Below are 18,958 nucleotides of genomic sequence, written 5' to 3'. Positions count from 1 at the left end.
GATGCTGTAATATTTTTTGAATGAACTCATTGGCATGCTTATATTCTTAGCAACATATTGTAAGCCTAATTATAGATAATAATTGATTATTTATAAATGACTGCCAGCCGGGTGCTTTTAATTGTTAAAAAATTTTTAAATAAAATAGCTTCATGGGGCTTCCCTGGTGGCGCAGTGTTGGAGAGTCCGCCTGCCGATGCAGGGGACACGGGTTCGTGCCCCGGTCTGGGAAGATCCCACATGCCGTGGAGTGGCTGGGCCCGTGAGCCATGGCTGCTGAGCCTGCGCGTCTGGAGCCTGTGCTCCGCAATGGGAGAGGCCACAACAGTGAGAGGCCCGCGTACTGCAAAAAAAAAAAAAAAAAAAAGCTTCATAAGCCCCCATATACCGTCACCCAGCTTCAACAATGATCAAAATTCTGTCTTTCCAGACATACTGTGTTTATAGTCCAAGATTTCTCTTAGTAAGGAGCCCTTAACAAGCTTCCCTGGAGCAACAGTGAAATCTCCCTGTCTCCTCCCACCTCACTCAAGGAACTTAAAAATAAGGTTGCTTTCTGAAACTTAAACTATGAAATCAGTGTGTAATAATTCAGAATGGATATGAGCAGTTGTCTAGAGACAGAATGGCTTCACAGGCCTCAAGACTTCTAATGAACATGCCAGTACATCTAAAAAAAGAGTGTTCTGGGCAGGAAGAGGCATTGATCAGCAGCAGCATCCAGAAAGAGAGGTGTTACAGAGGCAGTCCTTGACCATGCCCTTGAAGCGCTGTCCTCAGCCAACTGCTCCTGTGAGCAGCTGGTCAGCCTGATAGATCTGGAAGGAAAGAACATTCATAGGGTCATAGTTAACTTCCCTTGTTTTGACTCCAAGCAACCTGCTACATTTGAGCTTGCTTTCCAAGGTGCCGGTGAACGTAAATATCCCATCTGTTTGGTGGTTGATTTTCTCATTGTAAAGTAATTCCTCAACGCCCTGGTTTTAGTATCAGTTCCTTGTGCTTTGTTGGCCTGGGTTAGCTTCTCTGTGAGGCAGGTTTTTTAGGTCCAAAATGTTAATATAGTCATGGTTTTCTTTCTGAATTATTCTTTGTTCACTGATTTTCAAGGAATTATTTTTATTAGAGGTTAAATAATTCCATTAGTTTAAATATCTATTTTGCTTTTGTCTGTTAAAATTTTTTTTTAAATTGAATCCAAAAATTATAAAAATAAAATCCTTGTTTGTTGCTTAGGTTGCCTAAACTGCTTAATAATAACTCTTTTTTGTTTTTGAATTTTATTCCATCATATACTGAGTCGATTTTGCTTAAAATACCTTAAGCAATGGCCCGAGTCAGTCTTAAGCCTAGTCTGTTTTGTCCCTTGAGTTTGTGGTTTGTTTTTGGCTTTATTTAACATGTTGTTTTCCCTTTTGATTTTTCATTCTGTCCAAAATGATTCAAGTTTGTTTTACTCTTTTATCCTATTGCCATTTTCTTACGTTCTCTTTTGCACTGAATTCTGCTTAGTAGAGTCTGAGTAATTGCCAGAAATTCTCTATTTGATTGTCATCACATTATCTCTTTTGTGCAACTCCATCTTGTGTTGATCTCTGCAGTAGTTTGCCTCTCAGTATCAGGATGTTTCAATCTCTAGATCCCATCTTTAAGATTCCTAATTGAAAAAACCCAAGGTCCTTCACATGAAAATCCATTTGTGGAAAGCTCCATCTGTAATTTATTCCCTCTCGGCATAGCTCCTCAATAATGTTTTTGAGCTCCTTGTGGGGTATGAGAGGTCGTTATAAATCATCATTTTTTCCTCCTTTCGCAGGAAAAAAAAAAAAAACATTGGATTGCTTGAACTTGCTCGTTATTTTTCTTCTTCCTCATATGAACTCAGATAATGATGTTCTATGTCTGCTAGAGCTGTGAAGTTATGAAAACAGACTTCTCTTTTTGCTGAAGTAAATATTTTGTGATTTCTGAAAGTGTCCCATATCAGGGCATTTACATTCCTTTTGTAAACTCCTCTAGGAACTCTTTGCCTTAGCTTTTTGGAGCACAGTTTCATTTCATTTTTTTATATGAACTCCAAGGATGAAATTATTGAGCTCAGTTGAGAAGATCCCATGTGACTTGCTATTTGCCTTCAAGTACAGTAATATGTTTTTTGTTGTTGTTACAGCATAGTGGACATCTGTTCTGTTGTGTTCAAGATTATCTGTGAAGTGATTTTGGTCTCTTTGTGGTCCAGACACTGCATCAAGATCCATTAGTACCAGTTAGTTTTATTTCTCATGATGCTTTAATGTTTCTCCTTCATAGCTTCTCCTTATACTTTCTCATGAGGACAAGTTAACAAGCTTTTCCCAACTAAACTCTTACCTCTTCTGGTTTCCTAATCTGACTGAAGTTAAATTTAACATTTGAAGTTTAACTTTGCCCTTTTCCAAATAAAGACTATTCAGGATGTAAACAAACAATGTTAAAGAAAAACTTACTTGCCCTGCTCCTGTAGTTTGACTTTAATTTAACTATTAAAAAGAACTTGGGCTTCCCTGGGGGCGCAGTGGTTGAGAATCTGCCTGCTAATGCAGGGGACACGGGTTCGAGCCCTGGTCTGGGAAGATCCCACATGCCGCGGAGCAACTAGGCCCGTGAGCCACAACTACTGAGCCTGCGCGTCTGGAGCCTGTGCTCCTCAGCAAGAGAGGCCGCGATAGTGAGAGGCCCGCGCACGGCGATGAAGAGCTTGCCACAGCTAGAGAATGCCCTCGCACAGAAATGAAGACCCAATACAGCCAAAAAGAAAGAAAGAAAGAAAGAGCTTTACTGTAGCCGTATTTTTAAAAATGGATGCCAGTTATACAGTATTCAAGTAAACTGTGTTATAAACTGGCATATTCTGGCCCGAATTAGTTTATTCTGGTATGTGGCTTTGCCTCCAGTGAGTACTTGAATTAGTTGGTGTCATTTGCTTTTTTCCTACTTTATTTCTCTTTCTTTGGTAATCATGATAGGAAAAGAAAATTATCTTTGCCTTATACTCAGTGGTATGATGAGAAATGTTTAATAACCACGTCTCTGGGCGGTGGATAAGCAGCCCTGATTTGTAGCTTTTGCTGATCTCTGCGTGTAAATACTCTCACCGTGGATGATTACAAGCTGCCAACATGGTGTTACTGAGCACAGAGTTGGGAGGAGAGGTGCAGCAGCCCACCATTATACAGTATTTTCCACCAGACAAATAGAATAGAGGTAAATAACCTCAAGAGCATGGACAGTCGTAAAACAGTAAAATCATTAGGAAGTAATCGGTTTTGAGTATTCATCATCTTTGTTTTTAATATAATTTGCTTAATTGTAAGTTTATATAATTTTTGATAGTGACTGAATTTAACAACCTACTCACCAAGTTCCTGAAAATTCGTGAATTAGCTCTTGTAAGCTGGCTTCAGTTTACAATGGAGGAAGAGATAATGACAAGGGTAAAGGAACACTCTGATCCTCTCAATCGTATATTTCTCTAATGTTATCGCTGGAGACCCTGACCCTCCACCTTCACATTTTTCCTCTACCCTTTAGAGACTGCCAGTGAACGCCTCGCTTGTACCTAGCAAAGAAAGCATGGTATCTTTGCTCCAGAATCTCCACAGCCTGCACAGTTTGTTTAGTATAAACTGAAAATAAAAGGAGTTTAAGAAAAATCTTTGTATATTTCAGTAGCCAAAGTTGTTTTCGTCTTTTATCTTTCTAGTGCATGAAACAGTGTCATGGGTTTTATGGGATATTTCTTCTTCTCAGGGGCCAGTGAGGTCTTTGTTGATACTACCCTGTCAGTCCATCTGGCAGGATCCTAATGCTACCTCCCAATAAGTAGAAGGAAATAGCAACAGCAGACAGCTTTATATTTCCTCTACTCTCTTGGTGGGCATGTTGGACAGTTACTAGAAGATGGTGAAAGATACATATCTTTGTGTAGCCTTACATGATTAGAGTTACTGCTTTTACTATTGCAGTGGAGTAATGGGTCTAAGAAAAAAGGATTTGCTAAAAACGCTGAATGCTGAAGCATGAATGTTTTCTCCTAATCTCTGGAATACTTTAATAAGTTATTTTGAAAATCTTCTTTTTAAATGTCCCCAGTTTTATTAACCTGGTGATATGCTCTGCTAGTTGTCCTGTAATCCGGTATTAAGATCTCACAGCATATAGGTTTTTACACATCTTGTACCTAGTTTACTGAGGGACTCATTTTACATCATACAGTTCTGCAGTTGGCCTGGAGGTGACAGCAGAACATCATGCAATCAGTGTTACCAGGCAGTCATAGAAAGATACATATACATGATCATTAAAATAAATACATCAAGACAAATTATGTGAAACTGTTCCATTAACATAACTAACAGCTGAAATGTAACATAGCAGATCAACACATGTGCTACAGCATTTGGTGTTATTCTTGACTTTGCCTTTTAAGGCTCCCCAGAAATTGTTCTTATTTTCGTTGGAACACAGATGAGTATCAAGCTGCAGCTCATCCAATGGCCCCTACTTATGGAAAAGATGCTTTCCCAAAGACTGTGCTCACCTTTGGCACAGCGAAAGTACTTCGTTGGGTACAGCATGATAATTGGAATCTAACCCCATAGCTGACATCATTTAGTCTTTGGTACAAAGAGAAACCCAAATAGCACAGAAAGTTTTGGAGGCTATTTCATTATTTTTTTGCTTTTTACACTGTTAAAAACAAGAATAAACTCAATAAACCCCAAATTCTCCTTCCTCAGGTATGTTCATCTAGACTTTATGATGCAGTAAGAAAACATCAATACATTTCAGGGTCTATGAAAATCAATATAATGTCGGAAAGCCAAGCCTGGAATGCATTATGATATATTTGAAAGGAGATTGGAATCCACTTTCATCCAAGAATATGCTCATCACATACACTTTCAAAATGATTTTGAAAGCTATTAAGTGGCAATGCTGAAACCTTGCATGGAAAATATTTTAGCATTGGAAAAAATATAAATTGCAATGGGAAATATCATATTTTAATTTGAGCCGTCTCCTATGTAGTGCAATACAGTTGTTGTGTGCAGGATATTAGCTCTAAGTAATGAAGCATCTGAGATTTCCTTGAAAGGCAAGCAGAAATATTTTTGTATTTTTTCCTATAATTCCAACAAGGTCATGTGTATTAAAAATAATTTAAATTAAATATTGTTAGTCATCTCACTATCCTTTAGAAGGCAAATGTGTATCAAAGTCTCTCTCTCTCTGTCTTCATTTCTCCCAGTTTGTTTCTCCATTCCACTTTCCAGTTCCATTCTTCCTCCTGTCTCCAAGGTATCTATCCTACACCTTTTTTTCTTCATAGCCTTGAGAGTTTAGCTAAACAAGAGAATTAACTCCCAGCATTTCAAGACTGTAAGAGATGTTTCAGGGGGAGGCATGGCTTTTTTTTGCATATCTAATACAGATGCCAGGAAAAGTGAGTCACAGGCACAGGTATAGAGCAGGGCCGGGCAAGCCGCCCATTGTGCATTTCCTGCTTACATAACCTTTGAGTGTCTCCAGGAGAGATGGGGTTTAGAGAGAGCCATGCTGAGTGCAGTGCCAGGCAGTCTGATCACAGACAGGCTTGTATCCCTTCTCAGAAACTTCCCTGCTGGGTTGTTAAAGAATCATAGGTTAATGTTTAAACTGGAATCATGTCGGCCACAGCTGTTTGTGAGTGAATCTCCACTTTAATGTGAATCTGAGTAGCTGACTAAGATATGAAGGGAGCATTGTCCCCTCCAACATTAGCTACATTGTTATTTAGTCAGTGGCTGAAAAGGAAGAACTGGGTGGCCAATAAGAAAGCAAATGATGCAGGATACTTAAACGATGTTTCTAACCTGTGATTAGACTATATTACTTAGCTATAACAAAGCATAATCTTTATAGTTCATTCTAAAGTCAATTAATATCAACTTACAAATGATTTTCACCATCTTTATATAGACCTTAAATGTGTTGTTTAGCTTTTTAATTTTGTTTCATATATATGATTACATCCCTTATGTTTGTTATTATATAGTCAGTTGGTCAGTTATCCACTTAAAGATTATCTCTGGATTATTAGAAACACATATTAGAAAGACATTCTCAGATGTAATGGCAAAATTAAGTTGAATGTACTATAATTTTACTGTGTGGCCTAATTAAGGATGGATAAATCAGTTTTCTTCTCCTTACCCCTGTAACCACTTTTGTCCCCACCCTCCTAGGGAGGTGAGGAAGAGGGAGAGACCAGAGACCAAGCCTCAAAGGAAGCCAATAAACACACACAATGTGGGCTTTCAAGACCCTTTCTAATGCTTCCAGTTCTGTGATTTTATAATAAAACTGGTAAAGAGTCAAGAAGGCGAGGGGAGTATATTACTCTTAAGGATTATGCTAGTTATCATAGCGGGGGTTGATACTTGAACAAAGAGAAGTTACTTAGGTGATAACGAACAATGTTCTGATAAACTGGCTGCAAGAAAGCAAAAAAAAAAAAAAAAAGTGGGAGGGCGAACAAATATACCTACATTTAGGTACAATCAGAGAGAGGAAATATTTTAAAATTTCTTTTAAGATTTTGATTTAGAGCATTTATTTTTTTTAACATCTTTATTGGAGTATAATTGCTTTACAATGGTGTGTTAGTTTCTGCTTTATAACAAAGTGAATCAGTTATACATATACATATGTTCCCATATCTCTTCCCTCTTGCGTCTCCCTCCCTCCCACCCTCCCTATCCCACCCCTCTAGGTGGTCACAAAGCACCGAGATTATCTCCCTGTGCTATGCGGCTGCTTCCCACTAGCTATCTATTTTACGTTTGGTAGTGTATATATGTCCATGCCACTCTCTCACTTTGCCCCAGCTTCCCCTTCCCCCTCCCCATATCCTCAAGTTCATTCTCTAGTAGGTCTGTGTCTTTATTCCTGTCTTACCCCTAGGTTCTTCATGACCTTTTTTTTTTTTCTTAGATTCCATATATATGTGTTAGCATACGGTATTTGTTTTTCTCTTTCTGACTTACTTCACTATGTATGACAGATTCTAGGTCCATCCACCTCACTACAAATAACTCAATTTCATTTCTTTTTATGGCTGAGTAATATTCCATTGTATATATGTGGATTGCTGGGTGGTATGGTAGTTCTATTTGTAGTTTTTTAAGGAAGCTCCATACTGTTCTCCATAGTGGCTGTATCAATTTACATTCCCACCAACAGTGCAAGAGGGTTGGTTCCCTTTTCTCCACACCCTCTCCAGCATTTATTGTTTCTAGATTTTTTAATGATGGCCATTCTGACCGGTGTGATGATATCTCATTGTAGTTTTGATTTTCATTTCTCTAATGATTAATGATGTTGAGCATTCTTTCATGTGTTTGTTGGCAGTCTGTATATCTTCTTTGGAGAAACGTGTATTTAGGTCTTCTGCCCATTTTTAGATTGGGTTGTTTGTTTTTTTGTTATTGAGCTGCATGAGCTGCTGTAAATTTTGGAGATTAATCCTTTGTCAGTTGCTTCATTTGCAAATATTTTCTTCCATTCTGAGGGTTGTCTTTTCCTAACAGGGAAGTCTGTGAAACTTCAATCCAAGTTCTAAATAAAATATTCCTACTTTGGGATTTTTGGCTCTTGATATCAGCTATTCAATTCATATGATTTCGAATTAGACAAATGGGTGTTCCTTAGAAAGGAGTTTCCTCTGCCTTTCTTTCCTTTATTTTTAGCTTTAAATATGTGTTGAGCACCTCCAGGAGTCCTGTTTTAGAGAAACTTTCATTTTGTCTAACTGGTGGCAGTTAAATATAGAGAGACCATATAATTTATCATCTAAATCAGGATTCTTTTGAAAATAAAAGGGGAAATATTAATAATTATGCCAGGATAGTAGGCTTAAACCAGAATGAAGTCATATGGCTACCCTAATTGTAGCTCCTTGGGGTCGTGGGATATGCAGTTAAATCGTTTGTGGAAAAAAACAGACTCAGAGAAAGAGAGATCAGATTTGTGGTCACCAGAGGTGGGCAGAGTGTGGGGAGGGAAAATTGGATGAAGGTGGTCAAAAGGTACAAACTTTCAGTTATGAGATAAATAAGTACAAGGGATGTAATGTACGACATGATGACTATAGTTAGCATTGCTATATGGTATATATGGAAGTTGAGAGTAGATCCTAATAGTTCTCATCACAGGGAAAAAATTCTTTGTCTTTTCTTTTTGTTTCTATATGAGATGATGGATGTTAACTTATTGTGATAATTATTTCATGATGTATGTAAGTCAAATCATTATGCTGTACACCTTAAACTTTTACAGTGTTATATGTCAATTATATCTCAATAAAACTGGAACAAAATAGTCGAACAGCAACAAAAAGTGTACATGGAGCCCTGTGGCTTTATAGAGCACAGTAAGAGTGTGAGGTCAGGAAGTAGGCAGTAGCCTGGAAAGGGTCTGATCTAGCTTGGACAGAAGACTGTGTTTTATTATGGTTTTTGTTGGGATGGAACTGCTGCCCCTTATTTCCTCCTCATATTTTTACATTTGTCAGTTTTTCCTTGTTTTATTGTAGAGAATTAAATTCATAGGACTTGCATTTGAGGAAGAAGGAGAGGAAAGTGGGGAAGAGTCAAAGAATGTGCTGTGAATCATATGAAAACTGGAAAAGGAAAAGATAATGTGTTATATTACTGAGTCATTGAGTTGGAGGGTCCATAGGCTATCCATGTAGCTATAATAAGTAGGCAGCTAGAAGCAAAGGTTTTCAGTTCAGGAAGGAAATCAGGTCTAAAGCTGTATATATTTGTGTTTCTTCCACATATAGTTGATTGTTAAGTCTCTGAGAATGGATGAAGTCTTTAATTCATTAATTCATTCTAAACTTATCATTATGCTAGATGCTAGGGATACAGTAATAAACAAAGCAGACCAAATCTGTCTTCATAGAGTTTATAGTCCAGTGCGAGAAACATACAAATACAGGGACCTATGGGCACACATAAGAATGATACCTAAGCCAGACTTCAGGAGTCAAGGAAGACTCAGTCCTTTAGGATGAATAGAAGCCCAGCAAAGGGGAAAAGAGGAGGAGGGTGGAGTACAGAGAGGGCACAGAGCACATACTGTGAAAGTCCTGTGAGAGAGTGCCTGGCATGTTTGAGAAACCGAAAGAGTGTGAATTAGGAAGAAAATATAGTTGAACATAGAACTTTAATGAATGCCTTCCTTTAAGGGGGGGATATGGAGGAAGAGGAATCAACAAAGGAGCCTAAGTATGGAAATAGGCAGAGAATCAGGAGAAAGTGTTGAAGGCAGAGGAGAGAGTCAACAGTGTTAAAGCTGCGTAAGGAAACTTCCCTGGTGGTGCAGTGGTTAAGAATCCGCCTGCCAATGCAGGGGACACAGGTTCGAGCCCTGGTCCGGGAAGATCCCACATGCCGTGGAGCAACTAAGCCCGTGCGCCACAACTACCGAGCCTGCGCTCTAGAGCCCATGAGCCACAACTACTGAGCCCATGCACCACAACTACTGAAGCCCGCATGCTCTAGGGCCCGTGTGCCACAACTACTGAGCCCACGTACTGCAACTGCTGAAGCCCCATGCCTAGAGCCCGTGCTCTGCAACAAGAGAAGCCACCGCAGTGAGAAGCCCGTGCACCTCAACAAAGAGTAGCCCCTGCTCACCACAACTAGAGAAGGCCTGTGCGCAGCAACGAAGACCCAACGCAGCCAAGAATTAAAAACAAAACAAAGCAAAAAATGCTGCGTAAGGAATCAAGTAGGATGAAGATTAAGGAGAGAAACCATTGAATTGGCAATTACGTGGTTCTTAGTAATCTGAGACATTAGCTTCTTTGGCATGAGAACCAGATTGCAATAGATTGAGAAATGATAGAAAAGTGAGTATGAAGATTTGTTGGAAAGGGAAAGAGAGAAAGGGTGATAGTTTGTGGACAAAATGGTGACAATTAGAATAGGAGAGATTCTTTGTTAGAATACCTTTGAAGCATTAGAAAGGAGATGAAATCAAAGGAAAGGTAGATTAAGGGCGTAATTGGTGTTGCATGCTGCTGGGGAAATGGAGTCAACAGCACGCATGAATCATTTAGCCTTGGGAAGGAGAATTTTGAAACATCAGAGAAAGAGAAAGATTTAGAAGAAGGCTCTTGAGGGGACAGTTGAGGGCATCCATACCAGTGGTTTCTCCCAGTTGAGTGGAAGATAAAGTCCACTGAATGTGGAGAAGCCTAAGGGTACAGTTGGGAGCTCTACGGAGCATGGCAAAGTTTAGAAATAAACAAAATCTTGCCAAGTTTTGTGGTCACAGCTGAGGTGGGTTTTTTTTTTTTTTTGTCGTTGTTGTTTGTTTTTATTTTGAAGAGTATTTATAATTGAACCAACTATCATAGCTTTTATTGGGAGCTTGAGTATAGAATTGGAAAAATGAACGAATGGTTAAGGTGACCCAGAATTTGGCCTCAACAAGGCAGAAGATCGAGGTGGGAGGAATTAAGAATGTTTTAAAAGTGTAGTTGAAATGATGGGCAGTTTTCAGTCCAAATTGTGTAAGAAAGTAAGACAAAGTAGGTGGTGCATGATTTATTTAGAGGACAGGAAGAAACTGCAGATTGTGCTGAAAGTAAAGCAAAGCTTGGTGAGAGGCACAAAAAGATGAAGAGTAATGGTCAGAGCGAGAAAGCTGTGCTATTAACATAGTAAACGGTAAAGTGAAGTGAAGGTCATTCTGAAGAAAATCATAAAGCAAAATTCCAGAAGGTATGATAGAGTATATAAATGGCATGTAGGGTCTCATAGGACTGTGGGTAGCAGTAGATTTTAAAAGACATGAGGAGTGAAGGCAAGACTGGGAGTGTAAAGGAAAGGAGTAGATTGGGGTGTCCACCAGAAGCTGACAGTCACTTCTATCACTGTTATTCTAGTCACCATTTCAGCCTCTTTTGTACATTACCCTCTTCACTGTTATGCTTTTAAATCAAAGGAATCACCTTGATGTCTGTACAAAGAGTTTGGTATGTGGCACACCAAGTCTCCTTAAACTACAGTTCTGAATGTAGCTGACTCAGTGATAAAACAGTTGCTTTATTTTGCCATTAGAGGATATTCCTGCCCCAATAAAACCTGACTACTGATTTTTTTTTCTTTTCTTTTTTTTTTTTTTTTTGCTAAATAGGAACTGATTTTAACTTAAGTGATTTGGGGGGTGAGATTTACTTTCCTTTGGGGTAAATTTGAAATTACTGAAACAAATTCTAGAGACATTTTTTAATGTTGTTAATTTGATCACGTTAGTTTTTAGTTTCTTAATTTACCTTAGTATAGACATTATTTTAATTAGTTCACTTTTTAAAACTTCCAGTTTACAAAATGTTTAAGAGTAGATTTTTGTTTGTTTGTTTGTTTTTTGCGATACGCGGGCCTCTCACTGCTGTGGCCTCTCCCGTTGCGGAGCTCAGGCTCCGGACGCGCAGGCTCAGCGGCCGTGGCTCACGGCCCCAGCCGCTCCGCGGCATGTGGGATCTTCCCGGACCGGGGCACGAACCCGTGTCCCCTGCATCGGCAAGCGGACTCTCAACCACTGTGCCACCAGGGAAGCCCTAAGAGTAGATTTTAATCTGATACAATCTTAGCTTGTTAAACAGGTTAAATTTAGGTCATTCTTCTAAATAACTCCCAAGGTTAGGAAAAATTGCCATGTGTGTCTGAAGCAAATTTCATTTAAAATATTTTAGAATCGTTTGGTAAGAGTATGGTTCACTTTAGACTATTAAATCCAGCAGGCTATGTACCTATATTTTAGGGAAGGGAGTTTCCAGACTGCAGATTATCTAATTAAATAGAACATCTAGAATGGCTTTTAAATATGCCCCTTCTCCCGTATTTCACAACCCTTAGGAAGAAAGAGATGTTCTTTGCTGCTCTTCAGGACTCATCTTTTAATAGCTTCAAAAATTTTGGAGTTGGGGCTTCCCTGGTGGCGCAGTGGTTGAGAGTCCGCCTGCCGATGCAGGGGACACGGGTTTGTGCCCCGGTCCGGGAAGATCCCACATGCCGTGGAGCGGCTGGGCCCGTGAGCCACGGCCGCTGAGCCTGCGCGTCCGCAGGCTGTGCTCCGCAACGGGAGAGGCCACAGCAGTGAGAGGCCCGCGTACCGCAAAAAAAAAAAAAAAAGAAAAAAAAAATTTGGAGTTGGCTCCATCTGCTTATTTCCCCCCTCCTTAACCTCATTAATGTTATCTAAAGACCTTTACAGTTCTCTTTATCTTCCTAGAAAATTTCAATACATGACTCATGAAATTTCTCCCTACTTTTTCTTTTTTATCACCTTGAAGCTTTTCCAATACCCAAACTAATAATCCTTATAACATATGTGCTAGAGTGTTTCTTAATTTACCCAATTCCAATGTCTTTTATCTCCATTTCTCCTAAGTTAACTATAGGGATGGCCATATACCAGAATTCATCATAATTTGGAACTACTCCAGCTTAAAATTTTTGAACTCTGAAATTTCCCTTTCAGATCATAATTTCAGATTAGGCCACTATCTTCCATTCATTCATTTAGCAAATATTTATTGAGTGCCTATTATACACTGAACTTTATAGTCCTCTCTTTTAACTATGCTACATGGGCTTCTCCTTTATCTTCACTTCTAGTTCTTTGATACTCTGCCCTGCTTGTTATTGTATTACTACCCTGAATCTAACCTCATGTGCTTTTCTACCTGTAATGGACCTCATGGTTGGTCATTTCAACTGCACTTTAAATCTGAACCTTCAATTCTGACTTCTTTTCCTTAGGCTCTTTTATGATTTCCTCTGACCTTATTCATTATTATTATATTTTACAATCAATATGTATTGATATTTCCCTACATGTTTATGCTTTATATTGTTCTATATTCCATCCTGCTTTTGTCTAGGGCCTCCCTTTAATTAATAATTAATTAATTTAGTGTAGGTCTGCTGGTGACGAATTCTGGTTTTGTTTATTGACTTATGACATCTTTATTTCCTTTTTATTTTAGAAGGGTATTTTTTTTTTTTTACCAGGTATAGAAGTATAGGTTAGCAGTTATTTTCTTTGGGCCCTTTAAAGACTCAAGGCAAGAGTCTATATCAGGTCCACCCCTGCTCTTAGAGTGTTTTGAGAGCCTGGGGTGTTTATAGGGGCTTCCCTACTGGCAGATCATGAACTATAACCCTTGTCCTCTCAGCGCTGAGAAACGTCCAAATACTCCAATTGTAGGTAATTATAAGGACTTTGGCTGTTATTCTGTGTGAGGTGAGAAGTCACTGGAGAGTTTGAATGGAGGAGTGATACACACAAGAATTTCTCTGTTTGCTGTGGTTTAAAAAAAGGAAGACCATGAAGAAGCAAAGAAGAACCTGAGAAGACCAGTTAGGAGGCTATTGCAAAAAAGCAAACAAGAGATGAGGGTGGCCTGTAATTTTTTGTCTGGCTATTAAAATAACTTCCAAACTGCCTCAAATCTTGATCTACTCAAACCGTTTTTCCCGTATGATGCCACAGTGATTTATTTCTAAAATTCATATCTAAAGATGTCACTTCTCAGAGATTCCCCATTTTATATCTTTAGGTAAAATTCAAATTCCTTACCAAAGGAAAACAGATGATATCCATGCTGTGGAGCCTTCCTCCCTTTATATCCTCCTCTCTTATTCTACCTCTTTCCTTTAGCCAGTGTTCTCTACTTGGAGCCTAGACGCTCTCTATAAGGTTATAAAACCCCCTTAGGCCTCCATGCCTTGGGCCATGTTTTCCTTCTACTTGGACTGTCCTTCTCATCAACTCCCCTATCTTGTCTGACTTACTCCAACTCATCTTTAAAGATTCAGATTAAAGATTAGGAAGGAGCTTATCTTTCTCTTGCAAGAGTTTCTGAACCTTTTCCTTCCCCATTCCAAGACAAAAATGAGTCTTTTCTGTGGATTCAGTACAAATCAATAAACATTTATAACATCTGCTCTCTACCAAAACAGTTTTTAGGAGTTGGAGAATCAGAGAGGACTAAACTGCAGTATTTGCCCTCAAGATCCTTGTTCTAGAAGAGAAGACACATGATACATGATTGCATTATAGTGTGATAAGTGTAGTAGTAAAAAGCATGATCTTGGGAGGAGGGTATGAATGAAGGGCTCCTAGAAGAGGAGAAATCCATGTCGGTTTTTAAGAATAAATCAGAGTTTATGAGGCAGACAAGGTGCATGGGGTAGGGCATATATACAAGATTGAAGGAACAATGTGTGCAATGGTATAGAATGGCAAACATCAAGGTTGAGGGAATTACAGAAAAACGCGTATCTGAGTGTAAAGTTGAAAAGGTGATTAATGGAGGTGAGCTTAGAAAGAAAGGCAATTATTGAAGATCTTATTTTCAATGCATACCTTTATTGTAGTACTTATCATACTGTGTTGTAGCCACTGGTTTTCATCTCTTTGTCATACCAAATGGCTCCTTCAGGGCAGGCATTCATTAATCTTTACATACATAGCACCTATCCAAGTGTCTAAGCTGTAGTGGATACATGGTAAATGCTTATGTTATTAATGTGAACCCTTTAAAACTTTTAAAAGATTATTTTACATAAGACTATTATTTGGTATTTGGTACAAATATCTTTCTATCTGTCTACCTATCTATCTTATCGCCTGGGTCGAATCTAGGCATTATCAGTTCCAAAGTCTAAGTATAAAAATAAAATTGAAATAAAATGCAATTAATTAGAGATTCTTTTTTTTAGATAACTATTTATTTTGATATAGTGATGTAAATAGAACAGAATGAAGAAAAAATTACGATAGAGATCAGATAATCTTTAAAATGGAGGAAGGAGTGTGTCGCTTTTGGGAGAAATCACCAATAGTCTTTCTTTTTTTAATTTTTATTTTTAACAGCTTTATTGAGGTTTAATTTACATGCCATAAAATTCATTAATTTTAAGTATGAAACAATAACAAAAACTTCAGTTAAATGTGATGTGCAGGGCATGACATATCCAGTATGTAACATTTTAAAAATTAAATGTTATTAAATTGCTTCTCAGATTTAAATAGCTGTTATTGAGAGACAAGACAAATGAGTAGAATAGAATAGACATTTATGCAGCTTTGTCTAGGAAGCTAGAAGTTCCATGTACATCTTTCCATTCACTTTTGTTTCCTTCTTGTATCTTTTCCACAGCATTGGACACCAGATGGAGACATTTAAGAACTCTGGAACTCAGTTGGGTAGGGGAGGTAGTCTGTTGGGTCTCTAGACTGATAGTCAGTTTTCAGCCCTGGTGAATTCTTGCCTCTTTTTCCCTAAAAGGCATTTCAAACCACTTTGGATAGTAACACAAATGTGTTAGAAATGTCATGAACATAAGGAAAGGAGACGTATAACCTGGAGTCAATCGTAATAATACATAGTAGTAATCTGAGAAAAAATAGAATACCCAAATCACGTACACTTATACAAGATCCAGTGACTAGTTGACTAATGACCAACAAAGAAATAGGAAAAGAAAATGAAAAGCAAAGGCTTTGAATAAACACGTTGCTTTGTCTTAAGTAGTTTCACACACCTTTTCAAGAAAAATATTACTTGAGCTTATTTGCCTTCTCTTAACTTTCTAAAAATGGCTTTGCTGAGGAATCTACTAACCATTATGGTTTCTTCCAATATCCTCTCCTTTCTCTCCCTTCTCCCTTAGTATCTTTTTGCCACATACATTGCTCCTTCAGCCACTCTTGACATTGGACTCCAACAGGAAAAGAAAAAAGAAATTTATATGAAAATACAGCCGCCATTTGAAGACCTTTTCGATGCAGCAGAAGAATATATCCTTCTCCTCCTTCTTGAGCCTTGGACAAAGATGGTAAAATCAGACCAAGTTGCTTACAGAAAGGTATTGTGGCACTGATGAATTCTGTGTGAACAATTCAGGTTTACCCCAAAACTGATGATGGGCAACATTGTTAACTCGCAAGAGAGAAAAGCTGGAAAAGATTTCATGTGGGCCAGGGACTCAGAGTTAAGATTTGGGCAGACACAAAATTGGGGCAGGGAAAGTATTTATTAACTTAGTTTTTGCCAGTTTCCCTGTTGTGTCCTAACAAAAGGCTAAAATTGATGTCATTTTTAAGTCTGTCTACAAATATGTCAGCAGAGAAAAATTTGAGTTTTGGTTTCCTGTGAACCAATAAAATATGCCATGTTAATACACTGGCTTTGTCACTTCTTGCCATTTCTCAGCAGTGGCTTTAATTTTGATTAATGGAAGGAGGCTGTTTATTTTTATTCTGGATGAATTACAGTAAATATTACATCCATGGAAAATATAAACGTTTCATATATACTGTGGAAAGCACATTCTCTGACTTAAAGCACCCTCAGATGTTCATCAGGTCAGACTGCTTGATTTGATAAAAGTGTCAACACATCTTTTTTCATTCCAAAAGAGGTCATTTTAAGTCTCAGGGCTTGACTATTTTCACTATGCTTATTGATGGGTGGAGGAAATTTCTTTAAATGTTTATTTTGAATCACAAATTAAAACCATTTGTGGGTATTTTTAATATTAAGTTAATGCATGTACCCTGTACATGAGGTCATTTCAGGTGGATCCCTGCTGTCTCTGTATTGCACTTCTTCATTCAGATCTCCTGAACAACGTCTTGGTCATGTCTTCTCGCAGAAAGGATGGGTGAGGTAATTAAGATGAAATTAATACCAAGCACCTCGGATAGAGCCACCTTATTGGATAGTGACCAACATAACCCCACGGCTTACTAAATTCATTGACCAAACTAATGAATTTTTCAGTCCTGATTTCTTTTTGTCCTGAAAAATTAACACTTGTATCCTTTCTACTACAAAAATACATATTTTACACTAGGAAAATTGAGATATTATATGAAATTAAAAAAAAAATATCTCCAGGGACTTCCCTCGTGGTCCAGTGGTTAAGACACCGTGCTCCCAATGCAGGGGGCCCAGGTTCGATCCTGTCAGGGAACTAGATACCGCATGCCACAATGAAGATCCCACACACCGCAATGAAGATCCCACACGTGACAGCAGAGATCCTGTGTGCCGCAACTAAGACCTGACGAAGCCAGATAAATAAATATTTTTTTAAGAAAAGAAAAATTCTCTCCAGTCATGATTTTATTATTTTTTAAACTAATTAAGTTTTTTTTGGCCACGCCTCCCAGCTTGCGGGATCTTAGTTACCCAACCAGGGATCGAACCCATGCCCTCCGCAGTGAAATCACAGAGTCCTAAGCACTGGACAGCCAGGGAAGTCCCCAGTCATGATTTTAAATACAGTATATGGTATAGAGGAAAATGGATATAAGATATGGTCCTAGGATGACAAAACAGATTCAGAATTATAACTGACTTCCCTAAACCAAGAAGTTTTAGCATTAGCAGTGATTCTTACGAAATGCCTGGGACAAATTATACACTCTTTTTAATAAGAGGAAAAATAAATTTCTCTTAATTCTATAAACTTCTTAAGTTCAGCCCAGAGGACTTCTCTAAAAGTCCAGCTGACTGGATTATGTAGACTCTTTCCCAAAAAGGATAAACAAGAAGATTTAACCAAAATTAATTGTTAAATACAGGAGTTCTCAGTCGGCTAAACTGATCTTTCTCAATAGAGAAATGGAAAATGATCTTGTTCTCCTGACTGTATGAAGCAGTGCAATACACACTCTGAAGGCTAAGTCCTACTGTGAGGTTTAATTTGATGATTGACTCTCCCCTCTCTTGCTATAGCAATAAAACCTTTGCTCACAGACTGATAACGGTAGCGTCCAATCATTTTTTTGTTCTACTGTGGATTATTTGGTCCCTAAAGCTAAGAATGCCTATCTTCATGACTATTATCCAGTTATAAAGAATAGAAGATGGAAAAGTGATCCACCCAACATGTTTGCACTGTCTGCTAGTTCACATGGGGTGTCCAGAAAGGAGGAATGATCTTTGGTGGCATTATATCATTACATAGAAATGTATACCTTTTTTAACATTTGAAGCCTGACTTTGCTGTAGCTAATGTTTTGTTTTGTTGTTGTTTTTTTTAACATATTGATTGGAGTATAATTGCTATGCAGTGGTGTGTTAGTTTCTGCTTTATAACAAAGTGAATCAGTTATACATATATATATGTTCCCATATCTCTTCCCTCTTGCATCTCCCTGCCTCCCACCCTCCCTATCTCACCCCTCTAGATGGTCACAAACCACCGAGATGATCTCCCTGTGCTATGCGGCTGCTTCCCACTAGCTATCTATTTTACGTTTGGTAGTGTATATATGTCCATGCCACTCTCTCACTTTGTCACAGCTTACCCTTCCCTATCCCCATATCCTCAAGTCTATTCACTAGTACGTCTGTGTCTTTATTCCCGTCTTACCCCTAGGTTCTTCATGACCTATTTTTTTTTCTTAGATTCCATATATATGTGTTAGCATAAGGTATTTGTTTTTCTCTTTCTGACTTACTTCACTCTGAATGACAGACTCTGGGTCCATCCACCTCACTACAGATATCTCAATTTTGTTTCTTTTTATGGCTGAGTAATATTCCATTGTATATATGTGCCACATCTTCTTTATCCATTCATTCGATGATGGACACTTAGGTTGCTTCCATGACCTGGCTATTGTAAATAGTGCTGCAATGAACATTTTGGTACATGACTCTTTTTGAATTATGGTTTTCTCAGGGTATATGCCCAGTAGTGGGATTGCTGGGTCGTATGGTAGTTCTATTTTTAGATTTTTAAGGAACCTTCATGCTGTTCTCCATAGTGGCTGTATCAATTTACATTCCCACCAACAGTGCAAGAGTGTTCCCTTTTCTCCACACCCTCTCCAGCAT

At 38.4% G+C, this 18,958-nt stretch overlaps 1 protein-coding gene across 1 annotated transcript in view; it reads left to right on the top strand.

Annotated features, from left to right (window-relative positions):
- RGS22 (regulator of G protein signaling 22) overlaps positions 1–18,958 on the top strand; it is a 150,555-nt gene that overhangs the window by 93,171 nt on the left and 38,426 nt on the right. Inside the window, exon 15 of the mRNA XM_027131353.1 lies at positions 15,780–15,974. Coding sequence (XP_026987154.1) covers positions 15,780–15,974 — 195 coding nt within the window. The remainder of the gene's footprint in view (positions 1–15,779; positions 15,975–18,958) is intronic.

This window comes from Aethalodelphis obliquidens, unplaced genomic scaffold, assembly GCF_003676395.1.
Source record: "Aethalodelphis obliquidens isolate GAN/ISIS:26980383/991018 unplaced genomic scaffold, ASM367639v1 scaffold39, whole genome shotgun sequence".
NCBI classification, from domain to species: domain Eukaryota; kingdom Metazoa; phylum Chordata; class Mammalia; order Artiodactyla; family Delphinidae; genus Aethalodelphis; species Aethalodelphis obliquidens.
The sequence above is the reverse complement of the archived record's forward strand: the minus strand, read 5'-3'. Positions and strand labels throughout refer to the sequence as shown.